A 25,184-nucleotide genomic window follows, 5' to 3' on the forward strand; every position below is an offset into this window, starting at 1 on the left:
ATGATTTTACACTGCAAGAAACTAGCTCCGACCATGACTGAATGAGAAATAAGTGAATTAATTGATTTCTGACACATGTAGCAAAGGGTGTCACATTTAAGCTACAGGCATGTATGCAACCAGAGGCTTGTAAGAATATTTACCAGAGCAGCTGTCAATAAGAGAGTGTGATCAGAGCCAAGCTAGCCCTATGAAATAGTAATGGTTTCAACGTTAAACTGAATTTTGGTAAAAAATGTAAGTGTTTCCACTTTCAACACATGCATGTGTATAGTGTGCTGTAGCCCATCTGTATCACCTGTAAAATCATCATCACCAGCACAATGACAAACCCCAACAAACGGGTTCAAAAGCATTGAACAAGAGCAAAGACAAAGCTGTAGAAGTATACACCATTCAGTTTCTAAAATTACATTTTTATCCATATGAGCATTTGAGCATATCTAAATTTTAAGCCTGAGACTGTGTGGGCTAATACACATAAGAAGACTGCTTACAAAGGAACCTGTTATGCAGGTGATTAGCAGTGTTTTACTTATGGTTTACATACTATGGGAATATAACCCAAAAGCCTATAGGACATGGATGCATTGGAGGTAAACCTATTCCCCCTCTCCCTCATTGGTGGAACTGTTTATCCATTTTCATAAGCTGACAACAATCCTAGGTACTACTGCTTCTTAGTAAGTGGTTCATTTAACATGAGGATAGGGTCAATCAAGGGGACACAAGCATCAATTAACACTTTTCTGTAGGTATCATGAATTGTTCTTTCATATCCGTGGTTGTATGCCTTATAATGGTTACTGACTGGAGGCTCCCTTTTTATTATAAACCACTACATCACTGCTCATGACACTAGGTAATGGCTCGGGCATCCTTAAGGGCCAGTTCAGATGGAGCTCCCAGGTTAGTCAGTCACATTTAATGAAAAAGCTTTAATGTATACATCTATCATAAATGGTACACGCTCCTATGGAGCCGGGAGTGAATCAGGATGAGAGCCCGCAGAGAGGACGCTACATGAAGCCGCAACAACAATAGCTCCCTCGCCCCTCTGGATCCCAGCCTGGATGAGAGAGAGGTCCAGCGGCTGGGAGCTGGAATAAGGCTCGAGCAGCACAAGACAACCGAGAGCCACCAGATCTGATTTCTCCTCCTCGGTAGGCTTTTCCGAGGAACCCGGACTGCCATGCTCCTGTCATTTCTCATGTTACAGAACATCAGTCAAACGGCAGAGACGGTGCCCTTGCGCCGGCCGAGGCTGATTTACAAACATTAGCGGGGAATACAATTACACAGCCCCCCCGGCCGAGCAGCCCTATGCGGCTTCAGGAGAGAAGAGAGGAGGAGGGGGGAGTGGACACTGAAAACAGCGTTTAGCTTTCCCAACCTTATTTCAACGTTTGCTTTCAGGAATACAAACGTAAAGCCTGTCAGCATTGTGGTTTATAAATTCCACTTTCAGCTCAGCGGGTTAAGCTATATGCTACGGACTTGACATGCTATTTAATGGGACTATGTAGGTACACGTTATGGCTGTGATACAAACAAACTGCTCACCTGCCACATTCTTCACGCTATTAATTAGAAACATTTGTGCCAGCGACGTTACAGCCCAACGGTTCAACGTCTCAACACTTAACGGCTCGCTTTTAAACAACTAACTGGTTACACGCTGCACTACGACTAACGTCTCTAAATCTACAGTCTGCACAGATGGAGGATATTTCATCGTAAAAATGTCCGAGCAGAATGACTAACGTCCACAAAATAAACTTTCCAGATCACAAATAAAACTTCCCAACATGCAAAATTTTCTCAAGACACAAAAAAAGATGTAAAAAAAATTACAAGAATTGTACTATAGCCTACTGAAAGATGCAGCAGCAACGCAACGGCCGTCGACACAAACCGCATAAAACATTAAGCTGGGTGAAAAAGTTACAGCCTACGTCCAAGAACAGGGATTCAGGGGCGCATTAAAAGTTTCCGTACATGTAAGTACGGCGGTGCTTGTCGCGGACAATAAAGAGTAAAAAAGCAGAAAAGCTAATGCATGTAAACATCAGTGCTGTCCGCGGTGCTGATCCCAGATCGGTGTGGCTAACACAGAGGCTGTGCTGCTCCACGGTCCCTCCACCGCTGATCAATGATTGAACTGAACAAAGGCAGAAGAGGGATCAATTTCTAATAACTATCAATGCAAACACCGCCAGCTTTCGCCTTACATTCACCCAAAACGAGATAACACACACCCGAGTACAGTAACAAGACATACCGCTGGAAAAATAAGCCGAGAAAGGTGAGAATAGCACTAACCTGAAGCCGCCGTAGATCAAATTTCTTCCAATATTGAAACATCGATCCTACATCGGCGGCCATCTTGGGGGATATTGAGGAGATTTTTTTCAGCGGCTGCAATAAATATGTGGGCTGGATTCCCCCTCGTTAAACAACGTTTACGATCACCGGTCCCACTTTTAAAAAAAAGTAACGAACAGACTTAACACGAGAGTCCACCGATATGTTTGACAAGTCTGCCAACATGTTTTTGTGGAAGTGAGACGGAAAAAAGTAGACGATATTTTTGGCGAACTGCCCGGGTTTGAGAAAAGTAAAGAGCAAGTGTATCCGTGCCTCCGTCCCCAACATTAACTGGACAATTGCACTTGATTTTGCTTTGGCAAAGTTATCAATACTGACGTAAAGCCCGGGTTGATCAATACCGTCTGGAAAAGGGAAGGAGATGATGTGTAGATTAGTGGAGTTCAGGGAATTTAGCCAAGCCTACTTTTTTTTTCTCTTTTTTTTTTTTAGCGTGTTTATTACAGGAGCAGATGGGACAGTAAAATTATAGGCCGTGTTAGAAATTAAAATAGGTTACATTATTGACATATGCAATCTAACTATTATTAGGATGTCACTTAGTGCACATACTGTTTTCTCATTACACTGCAAATTAGACTAATTATCTGCATATTAAATTTACATATTGTTAAAGGAAATTTAACATAAATATTCTAAAATGAACTGTAATGTTCTGCAAAGTTCTCTGTCAGCAATGTCTTTTAAAGTGCAATTCATAAATTAACATTATTAAAGTGTTACTTTTACATTATTTTGAAAATCCATTTGCTATATTAGCCAACTACTCAAAAAAAAGAAATAGCCTACGTTTCAGCCTCCACTTGATAATATTTAAAATGTAATATGTTTATGATTATGATTTTTTTTTTTACAATATGAATTATTGTGGATCAATTTGTTGGCTATAGATGGTCAAAGCCTGAGTGACTGTTTGGATGGGTTTTTCCTAACTGTGCATTCATATTAACAGAAAAGAATAAATGTAAAATGATGCATTCATTCAATATAAGACCATAAAAATATGACTTTAAAAACTGTCTTTATGAAATTGCCAAAGAATGTGTTAATGATTTAAAGGCAGCAGCATCCTAAGCAGATATAGAGTGTCACATATTTTACTTTGTCTAACTTAATAAAGCATGAGGGTGTTCTTTGTCGACTTAAAATAACTCATTCCTCTGGTCAGGGAGCAGATGTAGGCTGCTGTACTGCTACAGCAGTGCCAGGTGCTCCCCCTGCTGACACCACAATCTTAGAGGCAAGGTTATGTGCAAATGAGCACTGTGTGATTTCCTCCATTAATTATACCATTATCACTGAGTGACCATATCCATCAAAACCAATGGTTTAGTCCACGTTCCACCTCCTGATCACCATGCACCAGCATCACTGTGTACAGTAGCTTCTAGCTGATATCCCTTATGAAAATCAGTTCCAGGTAGAAAATAATATCCTCATGAGTCATATTCTCAGCACCCTGGGGGGGCAATGACATATCCCTCTGCCACAGACAAACACCTCAGGGGAAAGCAAAGGAAGATTATTAAAAGTTTTGCTTATTGCATTTTATATGTGGCTCTGGGGTAAAGCTAAAATGCTGGATTTAAATAAGACAGGGATGTGTGTGATAATGTTAGAAGACAGTTTTTAATTTTTACAACTCATTAAGGTATGGACAAGATAATTAGTAAAAAATTAAGAAATAGCACATCTGTCCACAATTTGGGCAAATCTTATAATTTTCCTGACTTTAGAAACATCCATCAACCAAAATTAAGCATTTATGTTAATTAACAGTTGAATAAAGGATCTGATTACTATACAACGCTTTATGTAATTAACCAATTGTTTCCTCATACACAGCAACACCCCACACCCTTCAACAGAGGGGTGAAAGGGGCAGTGTCAGCTGGAGCGCAGAGTGACACTGCAACAGCCTGAAGCCCTCGTCCAGGACACTTCAAGTGAGGACATGCAGTACACACTGTTTTCTCAATTGAAGCTTTAACCTTGTCTCTGTGCCCAAGAGTGCACCCTGCTCACACCAGAGAAAAAAACAAAACAAAACAGAAAAAAAACGTTCTTTTTGCCTGCAGATCAAGCAAAGTGTTTGTAATAACAGACATTTTCAGATGCCGGATAGGAACATTGTGTTCTGGCTCAATAGGAATGTAGAGCACCCAGTCTCTGTTGGGACCCAGGTGGAACTTAAACCCACAATCTCCAGCTCCAGGTGCTGATGCTTTGTGTGTCGGGCCCCCCAATCCACATTCAGCCTGCTGAATATGGCCTCAATCAGTTCTGTACTTCTGAATATAATCTTGACCCCCACATTCACCGCTGTCATCAACAAAGCACCGCGGGCCTCTCCCAGTAACCTTGTCGCCTCATTCAAATTAATACATTATCCTGAAAAAGCTTAATCTACAAAGAAATGCATGGTTACTTCAAATGAGGAGTGCGGGCTCAGAGGGGAAATTATCCAAGAGCAGGAAAATGATTGTTTAGTTGAGGTCACTAAGTGAGGTATTTCACTGAATGAGGGATTTCTTTATAAATATTTAATAAAATGTCACATTGTTGATGAGTGATAGCAGCTCCTTTGAGGATTTTATTGTAGTAAATAGCACCACCGAAACCAGAGTGCTACAAAGCAAATTCTCCGCGCCTTGTTTATTTTACTCTCTGTAGAAGCTACAGCTACAACTGCTACAAGACCCCTCGTCTCTTGTCCTGGAGCGTATAGACCTACCTATGTTTGTCTGTCCGACTAGCAGTACCTTAGCACCCTGACTCTGGTAGGTTTGGTTTGAGCATAACTCCTTTACTTTTAATATGTGTAAATGTTTTACCCTTTTAGGTCATTTTCTCTGACCTTGGTTACCATTTCAACTGATACTTAACCAAATAAGTGAGTTTAAACTAAATCAAGTGATGGCATGCCACAAAATGTGAAAGGTCTCTGCTCATATGTGCAACAGTAGGACAACATAGCCTTAAGCAGGAGCAAGGTTAAGTCTTGAAATTATAATCATATGCATTGCAGTAATTGTTTTTTATTAAACTAACTTTAACCTGGTAAAAGTTTTATTTACAGAGAGAGCCTGGGGTCGGTACTGCTAGAGAGGGGTCTCATGTAAACAGCAGAGTTAAAACCCACATGTTATACAGAACATCATGTCATTTTTTTTATTTTCACTCCCACAAATGCAGGCATGTCCTATGTAGCTGAACCAACATAATGTAAAATGCATCTACACTTTGGCTGTAGTAAAAAGAACATTTCACTGGGTTGGTGATTAGTGGACCATATAAGGGTTTAATAAAATATTAATTTGAAAATGTGAAAATATCTTGCAATTTTTATGAACAGAAATTATATGAACATAATTAAATACCTCATTTGGTGCATGATGCAGATGAGTTCCCAAGTGGTTTTATTGGAACTAAATCTACAATAAACCAAGAAAAAGATTTATAGGAAAATCTATACAACTAAGTATTTATTTAAAATCAGATGCTGCAACAAATGTAGAAAGAACCGTGAGTTGATTCAGTGAGTTAAGATCAGATTTCCATGGTAGTTTAGAGGCTGAATGCTGTGGGTTGCTAGCACTACCTACTGGACAACATAGGTAAATGACTGGTTGAAGAACAATACTAGTCTGTAATGTTGAAATATATATAGACATATTAAAATGTCTTAATATGTTTTAATTGGGGTTACTGATTACACCTGTGCTTTTCATGCTATGTTCATATCTATCTATCTATCTATCTATCTATCTATCTATCTATCTATCTATCTATCTATCTATCTATCTATCTATCTATCTATCTATCTATCTATCTATCCATCCATCTATCTAAGGTATAAAAATGCAGAGCAGGTCCAGTTGATTGTGATTTGGGGCAGTTGCTGTGGATGAACCCCTCATCACACACATGTGGGAAAAGTGGTGACATGGTGAAGATGAGTCATCCTCCACCATATTCTAAACAAGATGCACAAGAGAACGGGTTCAGGCCTGAATGCCTGAGCGCCACAGTGAGGGGATCTGGTGGCTCTGTTATGCTGTGGGGGGCATTTTGTTGGCATGGTTCGGGTCCCCTTGTCCCCTTAGAGAGAAGGGTCACTGCAAATCAGTATAAAGTTATTCTGAGTGGATTACTTTTATCCCATGATGAAACCTCTCTACGCCGATGGGAGTTGTCTCTGCCAGGATGGCAATACCTCCATCCACAGCTCACGAAAGGGTCACTGAGTAATTTGATGAGTGTGACAGCGATGTGAAACATATGCTGGTACCTTCACAGTCACCAGATCTCAACCCAATTCAACACCTATGGGAGATTTTGGACTAACGTGTTAGACAACACTCTGCACCACCAAATGTTGGTTGATCCTTTAATTTGTCACCTGGCTGTATATATGTGTGTGTTTTATCTAAATGTAGGTCCGCAGCTCTCAAACAACTACCATTCTACTTCACAGTTCAAACATTAAGAATCTATGATGTGTGTAAATTTGTGGACTTTTAATGGTGCTATATCTTGATTTTGAAATCCACTAAACCAGTCAACTGTTATCACAAACATTTCACTTCATACGCTGTTATGTATGATGTATCAAACACATCTATCAACTGGTTAAGAACACAAAGCCAAGATCTGTGTAACAGCGTCTGAACTAATTCAGTCTCATAAGTGGAGAATTACCATCTAATTTTGTTGTAAGTGAGAAACTAAACAACACTGTTCACGAAACACATCATATGAACAGTGTCTCCCACCAACATGTTCCACCGCTCGGCCCTCTGCTGTTTAGGATCAAGTCTTTTTGGGGCTCAGAAAGCTTTAGCTAACATTTCCGTTTATCATGCTACCAAGAAACAGCTCCCATCATAGCATAGCTTGGGTCCCTGCGGACCACTAACAGGACAGCTGGATGATGGATCCCATCAAGTGCAACTGTCAGTCACAAACACAACAGTCCTTCCTGAGCCAAAGCTATGTCATGCTGTTATTCTTGGATCTCAGTAATGGGGTATGTGCGTTTGGCTATTATCCCTAAATCTCATGAACTCCAACAATGGCGGCAGTGAGGGAATAGTCCACTTTACCTGCGTATATGCCTAAAAAAGGCATGGAGTATTTATAGCCCATAAGTACGCGGCATTATAGAGGGGAGAGGGGTCAGTATATCTACCCCTTGTTTTGACTGCCACTCCATCACAAAGCAGCAAGGATAACCTACTGCTCAGTCCTCATCCAGCTAAGACCCAAACATGGTGAGTGGACAGAGATTTCATTCTCATTGCTTTTCATTTTGTTTACAGCACCGCCAGACTATAAGGAGGCATTCTGTTATTGTGTTTATATAGTATATTGTATACAGTATATTATATATACTTTTATAGTACACTGTCCTGGCATGTTTTGATGAACTGTACATCTTGCTCTACTCACACCAACGGTAAGGAATCAATACACTCCATGTCAATATGCGCATGGGTACTAAATACAGATCAACAAAAAAAGAATCATCAATAGGACAACTGGAGTACTGTCCTATTGATGATTTATTGATTATTTTTGTCTGTACTCACAATAATGAAATTTTAAAAATGAGTTTGTAAATGTAGCACAGAGAGGAAACAGGGAGGGGAAACAAGGGGAAGAGGGGAAAAAGGTGGAGAGGAGAGGAGATTTGAGAAGATGAGATGGAATGGGAGAGGAGAGGAAACAAGGAGAGGAGCAACAGGTGCAAGTCAACAACGATTCTGCGTCTTATTGTTTTGAACATTAAAGTTTCTGTTGGTCCCTTCATGATCTGCACTGAGCAACACCAAGAAACAGCAAATTCTGCCTCCCCTTCCCATGATTGCACGAATCCTCTTAAAACAAAATAAAGAAATAAATGAAGCTGAGCACCAGAGGTCCCGTCCATGAGATATACAACTGCTCCAGAGCTAATCCACAACAAGGGTTAGACAGCAGCTGTCGAGAGGCCCGTGAATCCAAGCAATATGATGTCATTGCTCTGCATCCCCTTAGACTGTTTTTCACAGTTCCTTGGCAGTCATGTAAATAGCTCAACATAATCCTTGCCTCTGAGGGATTTCTGATCAAACAAGGCACAGTGTACCATCCTGTCATCACCCAGGCCCTATAGAATAATCCCTCATGTGATCCTGGGACTGTGGGAGTGCAAGCAGCGGACCACACCCTCCCCAGGCTTAGTCTGCATTCTCACAAAATTGGAAGCTTGAGTAAATATTTCCATAACAAACTGACAGTGTTTGTAATCCTCCCTAATGAAATGCGTGCCCCGGTATAAACCTCGCCTGTTGTGCAATTAATGCCCCCACACTCGGTAAGTTTGCAGATCATTGGCTCCTTATCATAAGTGCATGTGTCACAGTAAAACCGATAATGAGTGAAGCTGAAGCAGAGAGCCAGGTGATGATTGTGCCATTAGTATTGGATCTAATTAGAGTGTCATTGTCGAACCCTGCAGGCACCCAAGAAAGCAAAGAAAAAATCGGAGGGAGCCAGCTCCAATGTGTTCTCCATGTTTGAACAGGCCCAGATCCAGGAGTTCAAAGAAGTCAGTGCTCTGCCAAATGTTTTTTTTCATATTGAGATTGAGCAGTTTACCGTGTGCCCAATGTGTGCGTACTGGAGAAACAGCATGTCACAATAACACCTCTACAGGCTTTCACTATCATGGACCAGAACAGAGACGGTTTCATTGACAAGAACGACCTGAGAGACACGTTTGCAGCTTTAGGTAAGACCAGCTATGTGTCTGTTTTGTGTTGTGAGGGTCTCACATTGTCATATTTATCATATAACCGTAACCATTTGTGAAACTTTTTAGAGTTGAAGCAATTGGTTGATTAACAGAAACTATTTTGATAATTATGTAATCTTAGCAGTAATTTTTCCAAACAAAAATGCCCAAAAATCACTAGTTCTTCCTTGTCAAATGTGAGCATTTCTCACTTTTCCCTGTTTTATGTGATCATAACCTGGAGGAAAGTTCAGGAACATCATGATGGGCATTTTATTGATTGATTATTATTAATTACATAACAAAATAAGCATATTAAAAAAATCATTGGTTGCAGCCTTAAAGCCTGCTCCACCTTTTCTGCCATCCTTGTCTAGGCCGTTTAAATGTGAAGCAAGAGGAGCTTGATGATATGTTGAAGGAGGCACCGGGGCCGATTAATTTCACAGTCTTTCTCAGCATGTTTGGAGAGAAACTAAAAGGTGAGCTGAGAGTTTTGTACATGATCATAAATGTAAATAATTCAAAAGGACCGGTTTTGGGCAATTTGGAAAAAAATTACTACCTTCGTTTTAACTTTCCATGAACTCAGAGCTGCCACTGTTCATCTTTAGGTTCTGACCCAGAGGAGACCATTCTCAACGCTTTCAAAGTCTTTGATCCTGAGGGTCAAGGAACGTTAAAGAAAGACTTGTGAGTAACTGCCTAGTACACTGTTGCTGAGTGGGGTGGGTGCCTGGTCTTCTCATCATCACTGCTTCTCTTCACAGTATCACAGAGATGCTGACGACCCAGGCTGACAGGTTCTCCCCTGAAGAGGTTAGAGCTCTGACAGTGTTACAGTAGACTGTAGCATTTTGAACTTCAATAATAGAACAATTTGTTTTTATTTCTTGCCCATAGATGGAGCAGATGTTTACGGCATTCCCTCCAGATGTAGCCGGAAACCTGGACTACAAGAACCTGGTCTATGTCATCACACACGGCGAAGAAAAAGACCAAGAATAGATCAATTACTCCTGAGATTTCCCTCTGGACATTTAAATCAATGGGTCATGTTTGTGCTGAGATATGTGCATGAGTACACAGACTAGAGCAGAAAAAAATCAGCTTCAATGATTTGTTTTCAGAATTGTGTATTAATGCATTAATTATTTATTGATGAATTATTATATGTATAGGTTTTGTGGATATTATTACACTAGGTATATGTAATTACTTGATATGTAATAGGTGAAATTAAAAGTTTATATGACCACAGAAAAGGAAATGTTTCATATTTACTGACGTGACATATAAGAGATATTTTTTTCTGAATGAATAAAGTAGGGGAGCTCTGAAGAAGATCCACACACATTTATATTTGCACTGTGGCAATAAAGTTTAGAGGATGAGGGAGGTTTCCAGTGGAAATTAGATTAAAAATGCAGGCCTCTGAGGAAGTTAGATGTTCCCAGTGTGAGAAACAATACCTTTTCCGTTTGGCTTCACAAAGATCTTTATATATTTGTGTGTGGATTTGTTGCCCATAGTTGCAGCAGAAAGCAGTTTCAGTCGTGATATTTAATTAGCCGTATAGAGTCATTTGAGTTTTAGTGCCGTGCTGACTGTGCAGCCATGGACTAAAATGCAGGCCAGTTGAGCTCAGCAGCTACAAGTCCCCCTGTCCCAGAGTAAATCTCTTCAATTATATAAATATGAAGCAGGGCATTGTAGGATATGTATATGTTAAAAAAAGAAAATATGAAAGATATGTCCAGTCAAAAAGGTTAAAGGTCTAGTCGACAAAGGGAGTGATTTCCCTCATGCAGCAACTGATCTCTGGCTGCTCTAAACTGAAAGCTGATTTCGAAGATATATATATACTTGGCTACTTTCAGTGCTATGTTTTCACCACTGCTATATTCTTACCAAAATTAAGCTACAAGCTATAATCCCCAGGTAATAAGCGCTGTTCCTCCTCTAATGTTATATAGGCTAATGGCACCAACTCACTGTAAAATACAAATTCTTTACCATTATAACATGTTATGATCAGATATAACCATTATCTTAATAAATAATAATATTAATGTTATTATTGTGCTTTGAGGTAGTGCTGTCTTTATATTATTCTGAACATTCTTCATTAGGCTGATAAAGTAACTACAGGGATAATACCATACTCGCCCTTTGATTGTATGGAGGAGCATTTTTTGTATAGAAAGTGGCTAACGCTCCTACCAACCACTAATAATAATCAAGATGATGAGCTGATATTGTTCTTGTATTTTTACAGTAATTTCTCAAACGCACTTTTCTCTGAGCGGGTTGAAGACTTTTCTCCATCCAGTACAGTAGGGGGCAGCAGCGGAGCAGCGACCAGCAGCCTCCTTGAAGCAGCTGGCTAGCTCTGTACAAGGTGCGGCAGAGAAAAAACAGGGACGGGACACCATCACTAGCTAGTGGCTAGTGCGGTTGACGTTTATTTTTTTTAGTCCGCGTTTCTCAACAAAAGCCAACATTGGATGTAGAAATTTTTTAAACTGTGATGTTTAAGTAGCTTATTAGATCGTCCAAAGTGTCAACGAGCAGCTAAACAGAAGCAGGGTCACATCAACATCTTTACCCTCAGCCGGAAAATCAGCGAAGCTAACATTAGGTAGCTAATGCTAGGATAGCTAGCGGGCTAGCTTTCACAAGTGTGTTAACGCCAAGACCTAGATTTGACTGAGTCGGTTTTAATAACGCAAACGTTGCAATGGCTGATGTTGACAAGCTCAACATAGACAGTATCATCCAACGTCTTTTAGAAGGTAAGGGAATGCTAAAATATTACCTATATAAGACTTCTTCGATTATCTGCATGCTGTTTGTGACAGGCGCTAACAGTGGACAAGCGGCAATAAATACAGGCGTATGCTTATAAACATCTTGTAATGTAATTAGCACTATTAGCTAGCTAACATTATTCATATCTTATACGGTTAACTGTCTGTTTTCACCATAATTGTTTCTAGGCTTGACATGTTAGTGTACCTGAAGGGCACGAAACGACATCTACTTGGTCAAATACACACACACACACACACACACACACACACTCACACACACACACTCACACAAACACTAACATTGCGCATTCCCGGCGTGGCAAATAGCTTGCCCTATATTCACATTATGTCCCACACAGGTTCAGGATAGCGATACTGTACCAGACAATGTCAACATAGCTGTGACCGTGCTCAGCTTTTGTGTTTGCTGCCCTCTTGTTTATGTTGTCTTGTTGCAGTCAGAGGAGCAAAGCCTGGCAAAAATGTGCAGCTGCAGGAGAATGAGATTCGTGGATTATGCCTCAAATCCAGGGAGATCTTTCTCAGTCAACCCATTCTTCTGGAGCTGGAGGCCCCTCTCAAGATTTGTGGTAAGATTTGCATATATGTGTGTATCTATCAGAAAGGAATGAATCACCAATTAACAGTAGATAGTCATATAAGATTGGTGAGGGTGAGGCTCTGGTTTCATTTCTAAATTTCTTCAGGCAGACAATGACAAATCATGACTCAAAAAGACAACTATGTGTAATTCAGTGTAATGCTGGAAGTGCATTAATTTATTCTCCTCCTGCAGGTGACATCCACGGGCAATACTATGACCTGCTGAGGCTGTTTGAGTATGGTGGTTTCCCTCCTGAGAGCAACTACCTGTTTCTGGGAGATTATGTGGACAGGGGGAAGCAGTCTCTGGAAACCATCTGTCTTCTGCTGGCCTACAAAATCAAATACCCAGAGAACTTCTTCCTGCTGAGGGGAAACCATGAGTGTGCTTCAATCAACAGAATATATGGTTTCTATGATGAGTGTGAGTAATATATACTGAATTTAACATCTAAAATGTATTGTAACATGACCAGTACCATGACTTAAGTGTACCTAGCAGCAAAAAATGTGATTGTTTAGTCTTCACACAGAGTCTCTATGGCTGATTGAGCTGTATGGGGGAGCTCAACACAACAACAGTGGAAGAAGTGTTCCTATCGCTTTGAGATAATGAAGGATTGAAATCTACTTTGTTGTCTTAATGTTTTAGGTAAACGAAGGTACAACATCAAACTCTGGAAGACCTTCACAGATTGTTTTAACTGCCTCCCTATTGCCGCCATTGTTGATGAGAAGATCTTTTGCTGCCACGGTGGTGGGTTCTCTTTATCTTTTCTTTCCTTCTCGTTTTTTAAGATAAAACCAACATTTTCAAGTCAAGTATATTATATTATATTTACACATTTCTAGTAACTCCACTGTGGACTAGTTATATGCAGAATGTCCAAAGTAGTCTAACTTTGACGTCAGCCATTCTTATTTGTCCTTGAGTAATGCTGCCTTTGCAGTTTGTCAACTGACGTAGGCCTCACCCATGCGCAATAGTTTTTGACCTCAATATCAGTTTGTTTATTTGCTCTTTTACTGCCGTTGTGTTTAGGACTGTCACCTGACCTTCAGTCCATGGAGCAGATCAGACGCATCATGCGCCCCACTGATGTGCCTGACCAGGGTCTGCTGTGCGATTTGCTCTGGTCTGATCCAGACAAGGATGTTTTGGGCTGGGGGGAGAACGACAGAGGTGTATCATTTACCTTTGGCTCAGAGGTTGTGGCCAAGTTCCTGCATAAGCATGATCTGGATCTGATCTGTCGTGCTCATCAGGTAATCACATTGCCCTCCACCTCCGTAAACAGAAATGTGACTGTGTAAAGTGGCTGTGTACTGGCAGGTCACTGGACATGCTGATTGACCTGATACTAGTAAAGCAGGACATCACACACTGTTCAAAGAACTGTACACATTACTTGTGCGTGTACACTGGACAAATTCGCAATCTATTTTGGCTGAATAAAACAGTGTCTACTAGTGACCCTCGATTGCGTATGTGTAATAGATGTGACCAATTCAACTGGATTTATTTTTTGTTTGTTTATTTTAAAGAAATGACAGACCTGAAGAGAGATCAAAATTGATCTAAAGGAAAAAAATGGGGAAAGATACACATGAGTTGTGTGGCAGAAATATGTTTTCTATTTTCTAATTGTGTAAATCATCTCTGGTGACCCACCAGGTTGGGAATTACTGCACAAGACGATATCTACTATACTTCACATTTAACATTGTACAGTTAACATTCAATCAGTGTGTAAACCTGACTATTCTACTGTTAATCTTACTTGCAGGTTGTTGAGGATGGCTATGAATTTTTCGCAAAGAGGCAGCTCGTCACTTTGTTTTCAGCACCAAACTATTGTGGGGAGTTTGATAATGCTGGTGCCATGATGAGCGTGGATGAGACCCTCATGTGCTCTTTTCAGGTGAAGTGCCTTTACTTGTACATTAGGTATTTTAGGATAATATGATTTACACTTTATTTTGAAATACTGGATAACTTTAAAATATTGCTCATTTGAGCAACAGTGAGGCGCATCAAATTGGTTAGTATTAGTGTACAAGGTATTAACAATGTGTAAGTACCTAGTGTTAATTGTGTAAGTGCGTTAAGCTTCTTTTGGTAGATATAAGGCCAATAGGTAGACCTGCTAAAAGAATTTATACCAAGGTGCAGAATTAGGAGACAAAATGCCAGTAAATTTGTTACTGCAGGTACAACATTTATCAAATAGGCACACACTCACAAAAACACAATGTAACTTTTGACCTTGCAGTTCTACCAATTTACTACTTGGATTTCAGTTATTTTAATGACCACTTTATCTTTTTTATATTCCATCTGTTACTGTTTATTTATCTGAAACAAAAAGAATGAACATCACAAATGTCCAAAATGTTTTCTAAGAATCTGAAATTGTGCTGGGTTAACATTTGTATCTAGTTCAATATCTCCAACTCTCTTTATTCCTTTTGTAGATTTTGAAACCAGCTGAGAAGAAGAAGCCCAACGGCAGCCGTCCTGTGACTCCACCACGCAACATGGTCACCAAGCAAGCCAAGAAATGAGAGGGCCCGGTGGGGGGCAAATGGCCGGAGTCTCACTCCTCTGTTCTGCTTTCGTCTTCTGCATTTGAAGGATTGGTTATCCTTCATGCTGCCAATAATGAAAAGATATCCACTCCTACCCGATGAAAGCAAAATATTTTGTTGTTTTGTCCACAGGGGTAAATTGATATGTCACCATGAAAACCTCAGGTGTTTTGCACTCCATTTTGCAGCTAGTCTTTGCCACATATGACTGTTCAATCAGGAAAAATGTAACAATACGGCTACTTATGCACAGGAATGCCTTGTTTGAAGCTGTGCACAATTTTTCCAGTTTGTTTCATGTCTTATTCATTTGTCATCTTTTTTCTCACTGTCAGTAATGGGTATTAATGACTATAAAACCGATGGGGAAAGTCACAAACACCTGTTTACTTCTGTAAAACTTTATTTACAGTTATTTTACAGTCCATGTCATAGAACATTGACTCTACACTGCATCATCACATTTTTAAACAAGTCTTGTGCTAAATTAAATGAATAAGAAAGCACTCTTGTAATGTCTAAATCTTTCTAATAAACTGAGTGTATTTTAGGGGGAAATTGGTATCTGGATGTCATTTGCTTCTGGAACAATCACAATAGAAACTGAAATGCAAGATTGAACAGCAATGGTTGCTGCCCAAAAAAGCTTGATAAGAGGGGCTCCCATCAGCCAACACCCACAAGGGGGAGACAGAATATAGTGCAAAGTACAGTTCAGACAGGAGTAATTAAATTGTCCAAGAGGGTATGAAAAATAAGTAAAATATTTTTATTTGCATAATTTTTCAGGAATGTCCATTTCCTTTTTTTTTTTTTTTTTTAATTTATGGGACGAATTTATTATCATGTCAGGTTTTTCTTATGCTTGAAACAGCCCTTTTCAGTTAATTTGTCCACCAAAACATGCATCTACCCATAAAATGTAAGAGCGTGTGGTTTTATAACTGATAAATAAGATGAAAAGTTGACTCTAAGCGGTATTTCCTTATTAGGAAACGTAGATTGCGTAATGTTGTCTGACGTCAGAGCAGTCACAAGACCCAGCGAGCAGAGCAGAGTGTGGGGAGCTCTTCTACGACTGGTCCACATTTTGTGTTATGTAGTGTCTCAGAGGCAGAACTGGCACCATGGCCACGGAGAACCAACACTTAGGGGTCTATGGAAACGGACGAGGCGGCTGTTCTCTTTGAGTTTCTCTCAGTTTTCGCGGCGCAGGATTAAAGCTCCCCGAGGCTGCACTTACTACACCAGCGGAAGGCATTGTCTATGCGTGCGTGGCGGCTGTTGTTGTCGGCAGCAGCAGCAGTGTCTGGCTAGCTCAGACACACATCTCCAGCCTCGTTAGCACGTTAGCAGAGCCAACATTGTGTGCTTACATCGACGCTAAGCTAGCAGAGTTGCTAGCTTGGCCGGTTCGTGTTGTGGGAGCTGGTGTTGTAGGTGATGTTGTCCGTGCTGTCGTACGGTAGACTGGTTGCCAGAGCTGTCATCGGCGGACTTTCTCAAACAGACAGCCGCGACTACAGCCTGGTGACAGCGAGCTGCGGCTTCGGCAAAGATTTCCGTAAAGGCATCCTGAAGAAAGGGATGTGCTATGGGGACGACGCGTGCTTCATTGCCCGGCACAGATCCGCCGATGTTTTGGGTGAGTGTCTGATCCGTGTGCCGTAGAAACATTAACCAAGTAATGCGACATAACCCTGGCTCTGACGCGAATGGCAGGTCAAAGGTCACCACCTTTATCTGAATGCTGAAATACCTGATATGAAGGACTGCACGTGTGCCCAAATGTTTAAAAGAAATATATGGCCGACTGGGTACCTTTACATGAGCTTGACCACTGTTAACATCACTTCACTGTACTTCAGTGTTTATGTTTTTTCTTCTGTAGACTATTTTCTGCAACACTCAGCTGCATGTTCTTTGTAATTAGTTAACTCCTCACACCATCACTGTCTGAAGTAAACAAAAAGCAATGCAGGCTTTAAAGTCTGCTCTAGTGAGGGGTAATTGAAATGACTCTTCAGCACTGAAACCTTGACTCTCGTAAAAACAACCTGTTATTTAACACGCAGGGGTCCCTGCAGGAATCTACTGAATGTCTCTGCATCAGGAGATGATCAAGACACATGAGGAAACATTAAAATCAGGACATCCTCTCACCAAGTCATGTTATTTTTGGAAGGTTCTTGGGGGTTGATGAGTTGCAAAGTTGTGTGTCTGCTTTGAGCAGGCCTGTTTCTGTGTTCTGGCACAGGCTGAGAAGACGCAGAGGGACATCCATGTATGGTCAGTGGAGCAGATGCTGGCGTCCTGGGAGTAACAAGACTAAAGTTTCCTTTCTAGGAAAATCTTGGACCTGATCAAATGCTCTTATGGGAATAAGCAACTCACTAATCTACAAATTAGGACAAGTTTCCATAGAAAGATTAATGAAGGCTTCAATTATCGATTTGGTGCATTTAATTAAGGGTGGTTTTAGAGAGAGAGAGAATTTATTTTTGTAGGCTTAAAATGCATTGAACCACATCAAATATTAAATACATTCTAAATAAGGTCTAAAAATAACAGTTAACTTCTGTAGATGACCAGATGGACTCTATTTGACGTTATCAGAAAAAAGTGAGAGCATGCAGTTTGTTTCATACAGTCCGAGACAGTTCCTTAATTTCTTCAACAGTTTTTTCTGTACTCGTTGTCCTTTTTGCATCTTGGTGAAAGTGTCCATTGTTTTTCTTTGTCGTGCAGCTGCATGGTATTGTTCTTGTGTCTCAACCGTGGAAACAGTCTGAGGAATGTCAAAAACGATTACTGTATTTCTGTGCTCATTTTCACCTTAAATCATTATTATCTTAATGGGAATTTGGTCCCGGTTTAAAAGGCAGCATTGTGTACAGTACAAAATGCAAATATTAGAGAAAGAAGCTGGGTTTTTAAAAACTTACATAAATAGAAAAATATTATTTGTATTCATTAAATCAACACCTGTCTGTTTCTAGGTGTGGCAGATGGAGTGGGTGGCTGGCGAGACTATGGCGTAGACCCGTCACAGTTTTCAGGTACACTGATGAAGACATGCGAGAGGCTGGTGAAAGAAGGACGCTTCATTCCCAGCAACCCTGTGGGGGTCCTCACGACCAGCTACTACGAGTTGCTCCAGAACAAAGTGCCACTACTGGGTGAGTGAAGCCTCTGGAAACGCAGGATTTCAGTGTTCATAGAGAATCGTGCCCACTTTAATTTGATTTTAAGGCACATTAAAGTAGAGAGTATCTGTGAATAAATATTCCTGCTTCTAACCAGTGTATGGAAAAGCACGAAGCATTCATACTGAACATGTTTTCGTATGGCTACAGACTGTGGTACTCATTTAAAAGCTCACTAAACTAATTAAGAACCTCCTAAACCATGCACTCTGCTGGACAATGTATGCCAATCTATGGTGTGTGAAGGCATACCGTGCCTGCCCATGAAACACTACTTTTTCCATGTGGTTTGGATCTGAGTACACTATGTAGGGCTAGGTTGTTTGTTTCCGTCTGTTCAGTTTGGTGGCGGCTGGTTGGAGATTTTTGCATCATGACTCAGAGAACAGCCAGATCCCATTAAGAAGCCCTGGGAATGCCCCAAGTCCCAACCTGCCCCATGCAGTTCACTTCCAGAATCCCTTTCCTCCGTCGCACCCCTTCCAGATAACAAAGCGCCCACAAACATGTAGCATCAATGAAGAAGTGTTTTCACAAACAGATCTCTGTCGCTGTGACTTTCAGTACTTTTCCATCCTGCTATCACATGTGCGGCAGGGGAAACAACCCTGCATTGTGCTGTTGTTACTTCACGGCAGAGGGAATGTTCTTGGGGCCGGCCGTGTGTGTAATTGTACTGCTGGAGAGAAAACAGACGAAAGCCAGTGAGTCACAGTGCGTGAGGGGATTTGAAGGTTGATCCCAGAGAGCAGATTTTGGTGTGCCAGATGAATCACCAGCAGGGTGTGGCTGCACGCTGTCCGCCTGCTTCACTAGCTCATGTTTCCTCTTCACCACCTCCCAGATGGTAGAACTCCAAAAATGAAAACTGTTACGCTGATTGAGGTATTTCAAGTTTGTGTATTCAGGCTGACTTCATTCATCAGTCTCCCAAACACACTTTACATGGGTATCTTTCCATAAACATAGTCATTTCTTAAGATACATAGCTGTGGGAAATTCAAGAGGAAAAGACTGCTTTTACTGTGTCTGCAGCTGTGTTTTCATCCAAACATTTGCATTAAAATAGAAAATATATAGGGTAAATCTAAAGCCTTCTTTCACAGCAGATATTGATATTTCACAAAATGAAATGTACAGGTGTAAATAATGAAATGAAATGAATGAGCTGCTTCAGTTCGGTGTTGTTCATGCCAGCTTGTTGTCACACTCGTGTTTACCTGGACACTTGAATAGAACACAGCCATTGTTAATGTCATTAGTAACACCTGTGCTAACATCTGTGGACGCATGTGGAATGTGACTTGTACGACACACCTTTTGTGAAATGGTCATTGATACTGTTGCAGCATGTTTGCTGCCAATCACTGTTTACCATCATGACCTGTCCCTGAAATTTCATATTTAGGCCCAGTTCCATGTTATAGCAACTTGACATGGCTGTAGGCTGCAGTGTGTGCATCTGTTCTCATTTTAAAACAACACACAATGTGCCCTAAAGAATATACATTTTCAAAATGCCAATTCTTGCAGTACTTAGTATAGTTGTTACATCTATTGTTATCACTTTACGATAACACTACCCTTATAAAGGATTTATAAATGGTTCATAATTAGGTTATTAATTTGGTTAACACTTTATAAATCATAAATAAACAGTTATAAACACATAATACATTGCTGCAGGCTCACTATTTGTTAATGCTTACTACTCATTAATCTTACTAATGATTTACTAGTAAGAGTAGCCTTATGGTAAGGCATGAAACACATCATCATTTATTAATGACTTACCATAAGACTCCCTTTTACCAGCTATAAATAATAGTAACTCATTGAGGACTAAGCATTAACTTGATCCTCCAAAATAGTGAGTTTGCATCAGTATATGAAAACTGAGTTCTAACTTGTGCTAATCAGCTGATGATGCACTGATGATGATTACACCCTGTTTCCATTTTGTTTTTAGGGTATTTCAAACCTTTGCACTGAAATGTATTTGTGTGCCTCTGTGTGTGTGTGTGTGTGTGTGTGTGTGTGTGTGTGTGTGTGTGTGTGTGTGTGTGTGTGTGTGTTGTGTGTGTGTGTGTGTGTGTGTGTGTGTGTGTGTGTGTTGTGTGTGTGTGTGTGTGTGTGTGTGTGTGTGTGTGTGTGTGTGTGTGTGCGCGCAGGTAGCAGCACAGCCTGCATTGTGGTTTTGGACCGGCAGAGTCACCGGTTGCACACAGCCAACTTGGGAGACTCTGGCTTCCTGGTGGTCCGGGGAGGGGAGGTGGTCCACCGCTCAGACGAGCAGCAGCACTACTTCAACACGCCCTTCCAGCTGTCCATCGCTCCCCCGGGGGCTGAGGGGGCCGTCCTCAGTGACAGGTGAGACCCTGAACAGGCAGCACCTTTTGCATCTGCTGCAATCACATATGAATTGGCCTGGGGGGGTAGGGGTGGGAGGGTGTGTGTACTTAATAGATAATGGAAGTTTTGATAGAGAGGAGATCATGCATGTGTTCTGTACAGCGAATGTGATAAAGCCCAACACATCCTGATAACAATACAGATCGCATGCACATAACAAAGGAGCTTAGCCCGAATAAACTGCTCTGCAGAACATTTAGTCTTGCTTGTGTCCCTCACATGCATCAGTGTTGAGCTGTGTGTAACAGTGTATCAGGGGCCACGTGCTGCCGTGTCTCGTTGGTGCAGTGTGCCAAGCAGCAGCGCCGTAGATGTCAGTAGAGTGCAGGCCAGGCGTTGGATGTTTGCCCAGCTTTCCCTCTTACCCGGGTCAAAGTTTGTGTGGGCTGATGGGCAAACTGAGGAGTCCCCAGCCAATCGTGCACCAGCAGGCTCAGCCAGCTTTTGACTTACTCTGTCTTGAATCATGCTGATTATTTTGAGCCCCTAAAAAGCATTTTCTCAAAAAGTGATGGAAGATGAACCTGAACTGCGTGTCACCAGTGCTACAGTGTTTTATTTCGATTTCTTTTAAATGTTCCAGTAGTTGATGTGGATTTAATCTGGTTCTTGAATATATACTTTCTTTTTAATTTGTGCATTTTAGCAATTTAAATTCAGTCCAATTTTATTTATATAGCATCAATTTAGGACGTACTGTGAATTAAACTGATAGCAACACCATATCACTAACATAGTGACCAATAATGTCAAAACTGAACAGATAACTGAGATAAGTTTGCTGAATATTTTTTTTATAATGTTTGGCATTTAATAAATGGCTCCGGCTCATGGATGTGGATGATGAATCCAAACATGGTGGCCTATTCAGTCCAATTCCAGCTGCTCATGAAATGTATGTATACAAACAGTTTTTTCCAATTTCACGTGCATTTATCATACTTGGCTCCCATGTCATGTGTGTGCATTAGTCTCTACCTGTGCTGGGAAAAGTTGTTTTTTTGTGTGAACTGATTTCAACTACATCAGAATCACAGCACAGGACAGGCTGTTCCTGAGGCTCTGTGTGTCCAGACAGTTTGAAATGAATAACATTCATGACTGGCTGGAGGCTGTGCAGCAGGATAAGGGCATCTTCCAAGAAGCGAACTTGACACTGGCAGACTAACTTGGTTCGTGCCTATATGTATCTGTAGCACCCATCATCATAATGGCAGCACCTTTTATTGGACCTGAGTGTCCTTTCCAAAACCCCCGTGTGAGGATTCCTTGAATGTATCCTCATCCATCATGTGATTACGTCTCTGTAGCCAAGGTGAAATATCAGTAGCCTCTCAGTACATTTTCTCACCGGGTGGAGTAATCTGCTGTAATCGCTGAGTATTCCTCGAGTAGAGGAGAGACTGGGTCAGAGGTTCAGATTAATTTATCGGGTCAGACGGGACAGATTTCCTGTACGGGGGTGTAAAAAGGGGAGAGTTAGAGAAGGCAGAGAGGAAAAAGCTTTAAACGGGACAAATTCATGCAGACTCTCATTGATGCTTCTTAGTTTGTATTTTTAGTGAGGGGAAAACAAAACATTTTAAAACTGAATGGCTTAAATTACCAAAGGCATCACATACAGTGTTATATTCTGTGCCTCCAGCCCTGACGCTGCAGAGAGCTCTTCCTTCGACGTCCAGCTGGGTGACATCATCCTCACCGCCACTGATGGGCTCTTCGACAACATGCCTGACTACATGATCCTGCAAGAGCTGAAGAAGCTCAAGGCAAGTCATAAAAAGGGTCTGCTGGTGAGAGGAATCAAAAATATGTCTGGAATACAAACTTCATGCCTGCTTTGTTTTTTTGCTCCTCAGAACACAAATTATGAGAGCATCCAGCAGACTGCCCGCAGCATCGCAGAGCAGGCCCATGTACTGGCATATGACCCCAATTACATGTCGCCTTTTGCACAGTTTGCCTGTGACAACGGACTGAATGTAAGAGGTAAGTGTCTCGGTTTCACTCCAGCTGTTCCAACTGATGCTTATTTCCTGTTTTTCTTTAAAGCTTTATTAATCAGGTGGAAAATGACACATGACATGAGTAAAGTCAATTTTCTGATGAGTGCAATCCTCTTTTTGTCCAGGAGGAAAGCCAGATGACATCACAGTGCTGTTGTCCATAGTGGCAGAGTACACCGACTAGAGTCTGTGTGGAGCTCGGACAGGGGGGCATCTGCCTCTGCAGGTGATGGACTGCTTTGATTCCTGCTGGCCAGGATGAAGGACTAATGTCAGATGTTCCCCCCCCGCATTTCGCCGGTTCTAGTCTGCCGCAACCGCCAGCTGACCATCACCCCGTTTTCCCTTCCAAAAATCTCCTACATGCCCTCGTCTCCGTGATTGTGTACATCAGAGAGTTGCTGAATTAAGAGCAGAGGAGGAGGCCTGACACATCCTCTTGGCCAGGCTGCAGTGTTGGCATCTTTGCAGTGTTCCAGTGCTCAGTTGATAATCCCATTGCCCGGGATAAGCAGTCATTGGGCATGTTGGAGATGAGGATAAGTCATCTTTCTCTGATGGGTGGTTCAGGCAGGAAGGAAGTTGAGTTTCCAAAATGGGGGCAGATGTAGCCAGACAGACAGGAGGTGTTAGACTGTTAAAGTGGCCCACCGCTGGGCCGCTAGAATGGAAAGATACAGTCCTCCAGTAGTGTCACGAAGGGAAGTGCTCAGGAAATGGCAGCATTAGGGATTAATAAATGCCCTACCTTGTAAGAACGCGTGTTCGTCAAAGGGCCCGGAAGCTTGTGCGTGGCTGCATGGAGCATATGTTGGATAATAAGACATGACTGGTGTGCTGTTCTGGGATGTGGAAAGAAAAAGGAGTGTATGTGACGTGTACATCTGTTGTTAGTTTCTTGGGGCAGTTTGATCCAATATGATGTCATAAAGAAAAGCGGCAGCTGCCTTTTCCATACCAGTGCAATTCACGTCTTGCACATTTGTTACTTCATGGGCGAATTTTTCAGTTCAAACACTTCGAGATACTGTGTCAAACCAATGCCCACCCTTTAATCTCACAGCTGCTGCTAGTCTTGATTGTGTGTGTGTGTGTGGTGTGTGTGTGTGTGTGTGTGTGTGTGTGTGTGTGTGTGTGTGTGGTTGAATGCACTAATGTGCTTGTCAGTGTGTCTATTGATTATGTGTAGTCAGTGTGTATGAAACGGATGTGAAGGCTACTTCTCCATATCCACTGGGCTGATTTGGTCTTTGCAGCCTTAAACGCACAAGCTTAAGAAGCATATCTGAAAAAGCTCAACACAGTGGATGTTGGTCAGATGACCAAATGTATTTTTGTAACTTCTTTGTTCAGTGGGATTGTTGAATTCTTTGGATTAATCACCGCATCAGAGTAGCTTTAGAAACTGGTGTTCACAATCAGCGTTTCCTTTTCTTCTCTCTCCTTCTGCTGTAGAGCTCCAGCAGCACATTCATCAGTCAGGTCGCTGCAGGTTTCAAGTGAAAAATAGTCATTGTGTTTCCATTACATCACTTCAGATTTGCACTCTGCATTTACTTTTACCCACAGTTAAAAATATTTCTTCCTAAGATCCATATTTAGGGTGATGTTATGATGATGTGCCTTGTATCAGGTGTTGTTGATACTGGCAGAAATGTCCACAATTCCTTAAATGCCCGACTGTGAGTCAGGTGTTGAGCACAAAGCCTGAAACTGTTAAGTAGCCATAAGAGACAGAAAAGCTTTCCCATCATGCCTTGCTGTCTTAACACTAGGTATTCATCTACAGCATGTTGAACCTTTTTTCTCCTGAAATCTGCTTCTCTGCACTCAGTCAGGAGCTTAGGAATAGTGATAAAGCCATCCCATGCTCAGAAAATCCTCCCTGTGGGTCTTCAGATCACTGTTTACAATCTGCACTGTTGAACGGACTGTTTCCCTACTTAATCTGACAAGTTCACACTGGAGCGCTGCAGTGTCAGGTGTCATTCTGAAATGGGGCTGATGGGCATGGAAGAGCAGATTTAAGGCAGAGCGAGCAGTGAATGGTCAAAATGTGAGTTTGAAGTATTACAGCACTGAGGACAATCTAAACAGCCTTAACAATGTTACAAAGCAATTCTCCCAGTCACATGGTGATAACCACTGTTAGCTTTGTGGTTCCTGACTCACACCTGCCCTGACACTCTTCCCTGTCATCTCCCATCAACTTCATCTTCCTTTACTTTGTTACAACCACATTGTGTGTGTGTGTGTGTTTGTGTGTATACATATACACACACATACACACATACATAAATCAGATCTAAGCTCTGTGAAGAAACATTTTAAAATCTGTACAATATATAAATAAAGGGTATAGTATTTATTATCCTGTTGTATTTGGTGT

At 41.3% G+C, this 25,184-nt stretch overlaps 4 protein-coding genes across 5 annotated transcripts in view; 3 read left to right on the forward strand and 1 right to left on the reverse strand.

Annotated features, from left to right (window-relative positions):
* The window catches only part of cux2b (cut-like homeobox 2b), an 87,682-nt gene extending 84,921 nt beyond the window's left edge, over positions 1 to 2,761 (reverse strand). Inside the window, exon 1 of one of the 2 annotated variants that reach the window (XM_056376174.1) lies at positions 2,323 to 2,761. In XM_056376174.1, coding sequence (XP_056232149.1) covers positions 2,323 to 2,385 — 63 coding nt within the window. In that variant the 5' untranslated portion in view covers positions 2,386 to 2,761. The remainder of the gene's footprint in view (positions 1 to 2,322) is intronic. The other variant, XM_056376175.1, reaches the window with a different exon arrangement.
* Positions 2,762 to 7,592: 4,831 nt separating this feature from the next.
* myl2b (myosin, light chain 2b, regulatory, cardiac, slow) lies at positions 7,593 to 10,425 on the forward strand. The gene is made up of 7 exons (XM_056376180.1): positions 7,593 to 7,661; positions 8,891 to 8,980; positions 9,088 to 9,163; positions 9,544 to 9,648; positions 9,781 to 9,859; positions 9,937 to 9,985; positions 10,070 to 10,425. The coding sequence occupies exons 1-7, from the start codon at positions 7,659 to 7,661 to the stop codon at positions 10,172 to 10,174; spliced, it is 507 nt and encodes a 168-aa protein (XP_056232155.1). The 5' UTR covers positions 7,593 to 7,658; the 3' UTR covers positions 10,175 to 10,425.
* Positions 10,426 to 11,559: 1,134 nt separating this feature from the next.
* Positions 11,560 to 15,729, forward strand: ppp1cc (protein phosphatase 1, catalytic subunit, gamma isozyme). Its single transcript, XM_056375912.1, has 7 exons — positions 11,560 to 11,961; positions 12,438 to 12,569; positions 12,776 to 13,006; positions 13,235 to 13,339; positions 13,625 to 13,848; positions 14,370 to 14,504; positions 15,058 to 15,729. Exons 1-7 carry the CDS (start codon positions 11,907 to 11,909, stop codon positions 15,145 to 15,147), a joined length of 972 nt encoding a protein of 323 aa, XP_056231887.1. The 5' UTR covers positions 11,560 to 11,906; the 3' UTR covers positions 15,148 to 15,729.
* A 463-nt stretch (positions 15,730 to 16,192) lies between these two features.
* On the forward strand, positions 16,193 to 25,166 carry pptc7a (protein phosphatase targeting COQ7 a). Its single transcript, XM_056375913.1, has 6 exons — positions 16,193 to 16,816; positions 18,171 to 18,350; positions 20,549 to 20,747; positions 22,435 to 22,558; positions 22,649 to 22,778; positions 22,921 to 25,166. Exons 1-6 carry the CDS (start codon positions 16,615 to 16,617, stop codon positions 22,977 to 22,979), a joined length of 894 nt encoding a protein of 297 aa, XP_056231888.1. The 5' UTR covers positions 16,193 to 16,614; the 3' UTR covers positions 22,980 to 25,166.
* Positions 25,167 to 25,184: the final 18 nt, after the last annotated feature.

Source organism: Seriola aureovittata, chromosome 5 (genome assembly GCF_021018895.1).
Source record: "Seriola aureovittata isolate HTS-2021-v1 ecotype China chromosome 5, ASM2101889v1, whole genome shotgun sequence".
NCBI lineage: Eukaryota > Metazoa > Chordata > Actinopteri > Carangiformes > Carangidae > Seriola > Seriola aureovittata.

What these genes read in the sequence shown, in the direction of transcription:
- ppp1cc (XM_056375912.1), top strand. Translation starts at nt 11,907, where the DNA reads ATGGCTGATGTTGACAAGCTCAACATAGACAGTATCATCCAACGTCTT. An exon ending in GATCTTTTGCTGCCACGGTG is followed by an intron (nt 13,340 to 13,624) that starts GTGGGTTCTCTT and finishes CGTTGTGTTTAG; the next exon opens with GACTGTCACCTGACCTTCAG. An exon ending in TGATCTGTCGTGCTCATCAG is followed by an intron (nt 13,849 to 14,369) that starts GTAATCACATTG and finishes TCTTACTTGCAG; the next exon opens with GTTGTTGAGGATGGCTATGA.
- myl2b (XM_056376180.1), top strand. An exon ending in AGACACGTTTGCAGCTTTAG is followed by an intron (nt 9,164 to 9,543) that starts GTAAGACCAGCT and finishes ATCCTTGTCTAG; the next exon opens with GCCGTTTAAATGTGAAGCAA. An exon ending in GTTTGGAGAGAAACTAAAAG is followed by an intron (nt 9,649 to 9,780) that starts GTGAGCTGAGAG and finishes GTTCATCTTTAG; the next exon opens with GTTCTGACCCAGAGGAGACC.
- pptc7a (XM_056375913.1), top strand. Translation starts at nt 16,615, where the DNA reads ATGTTGTCCGTGCTGTCGTACGGTAGACTGGTTGCCAGAGCTGTCATC. An exon ending in AAGAGCTGAAGAAGCTCAAG is followed by an intron (nt 22,559 to 22,648) that starts GCAAGTCATAAA and finishes TTTGCTCCTCAG; the next exon opens with AACACAAATTATGAGAGCAT. An exon ending in CAACGGACTGAATGTAAGAG is followed by an intron (nt 22,779 to 22,920) that starts GTAAGTGTCTCG and finishes CTTTTTGTCCAG; the next exon opens with GAGGAAAGCCAGATGACATC.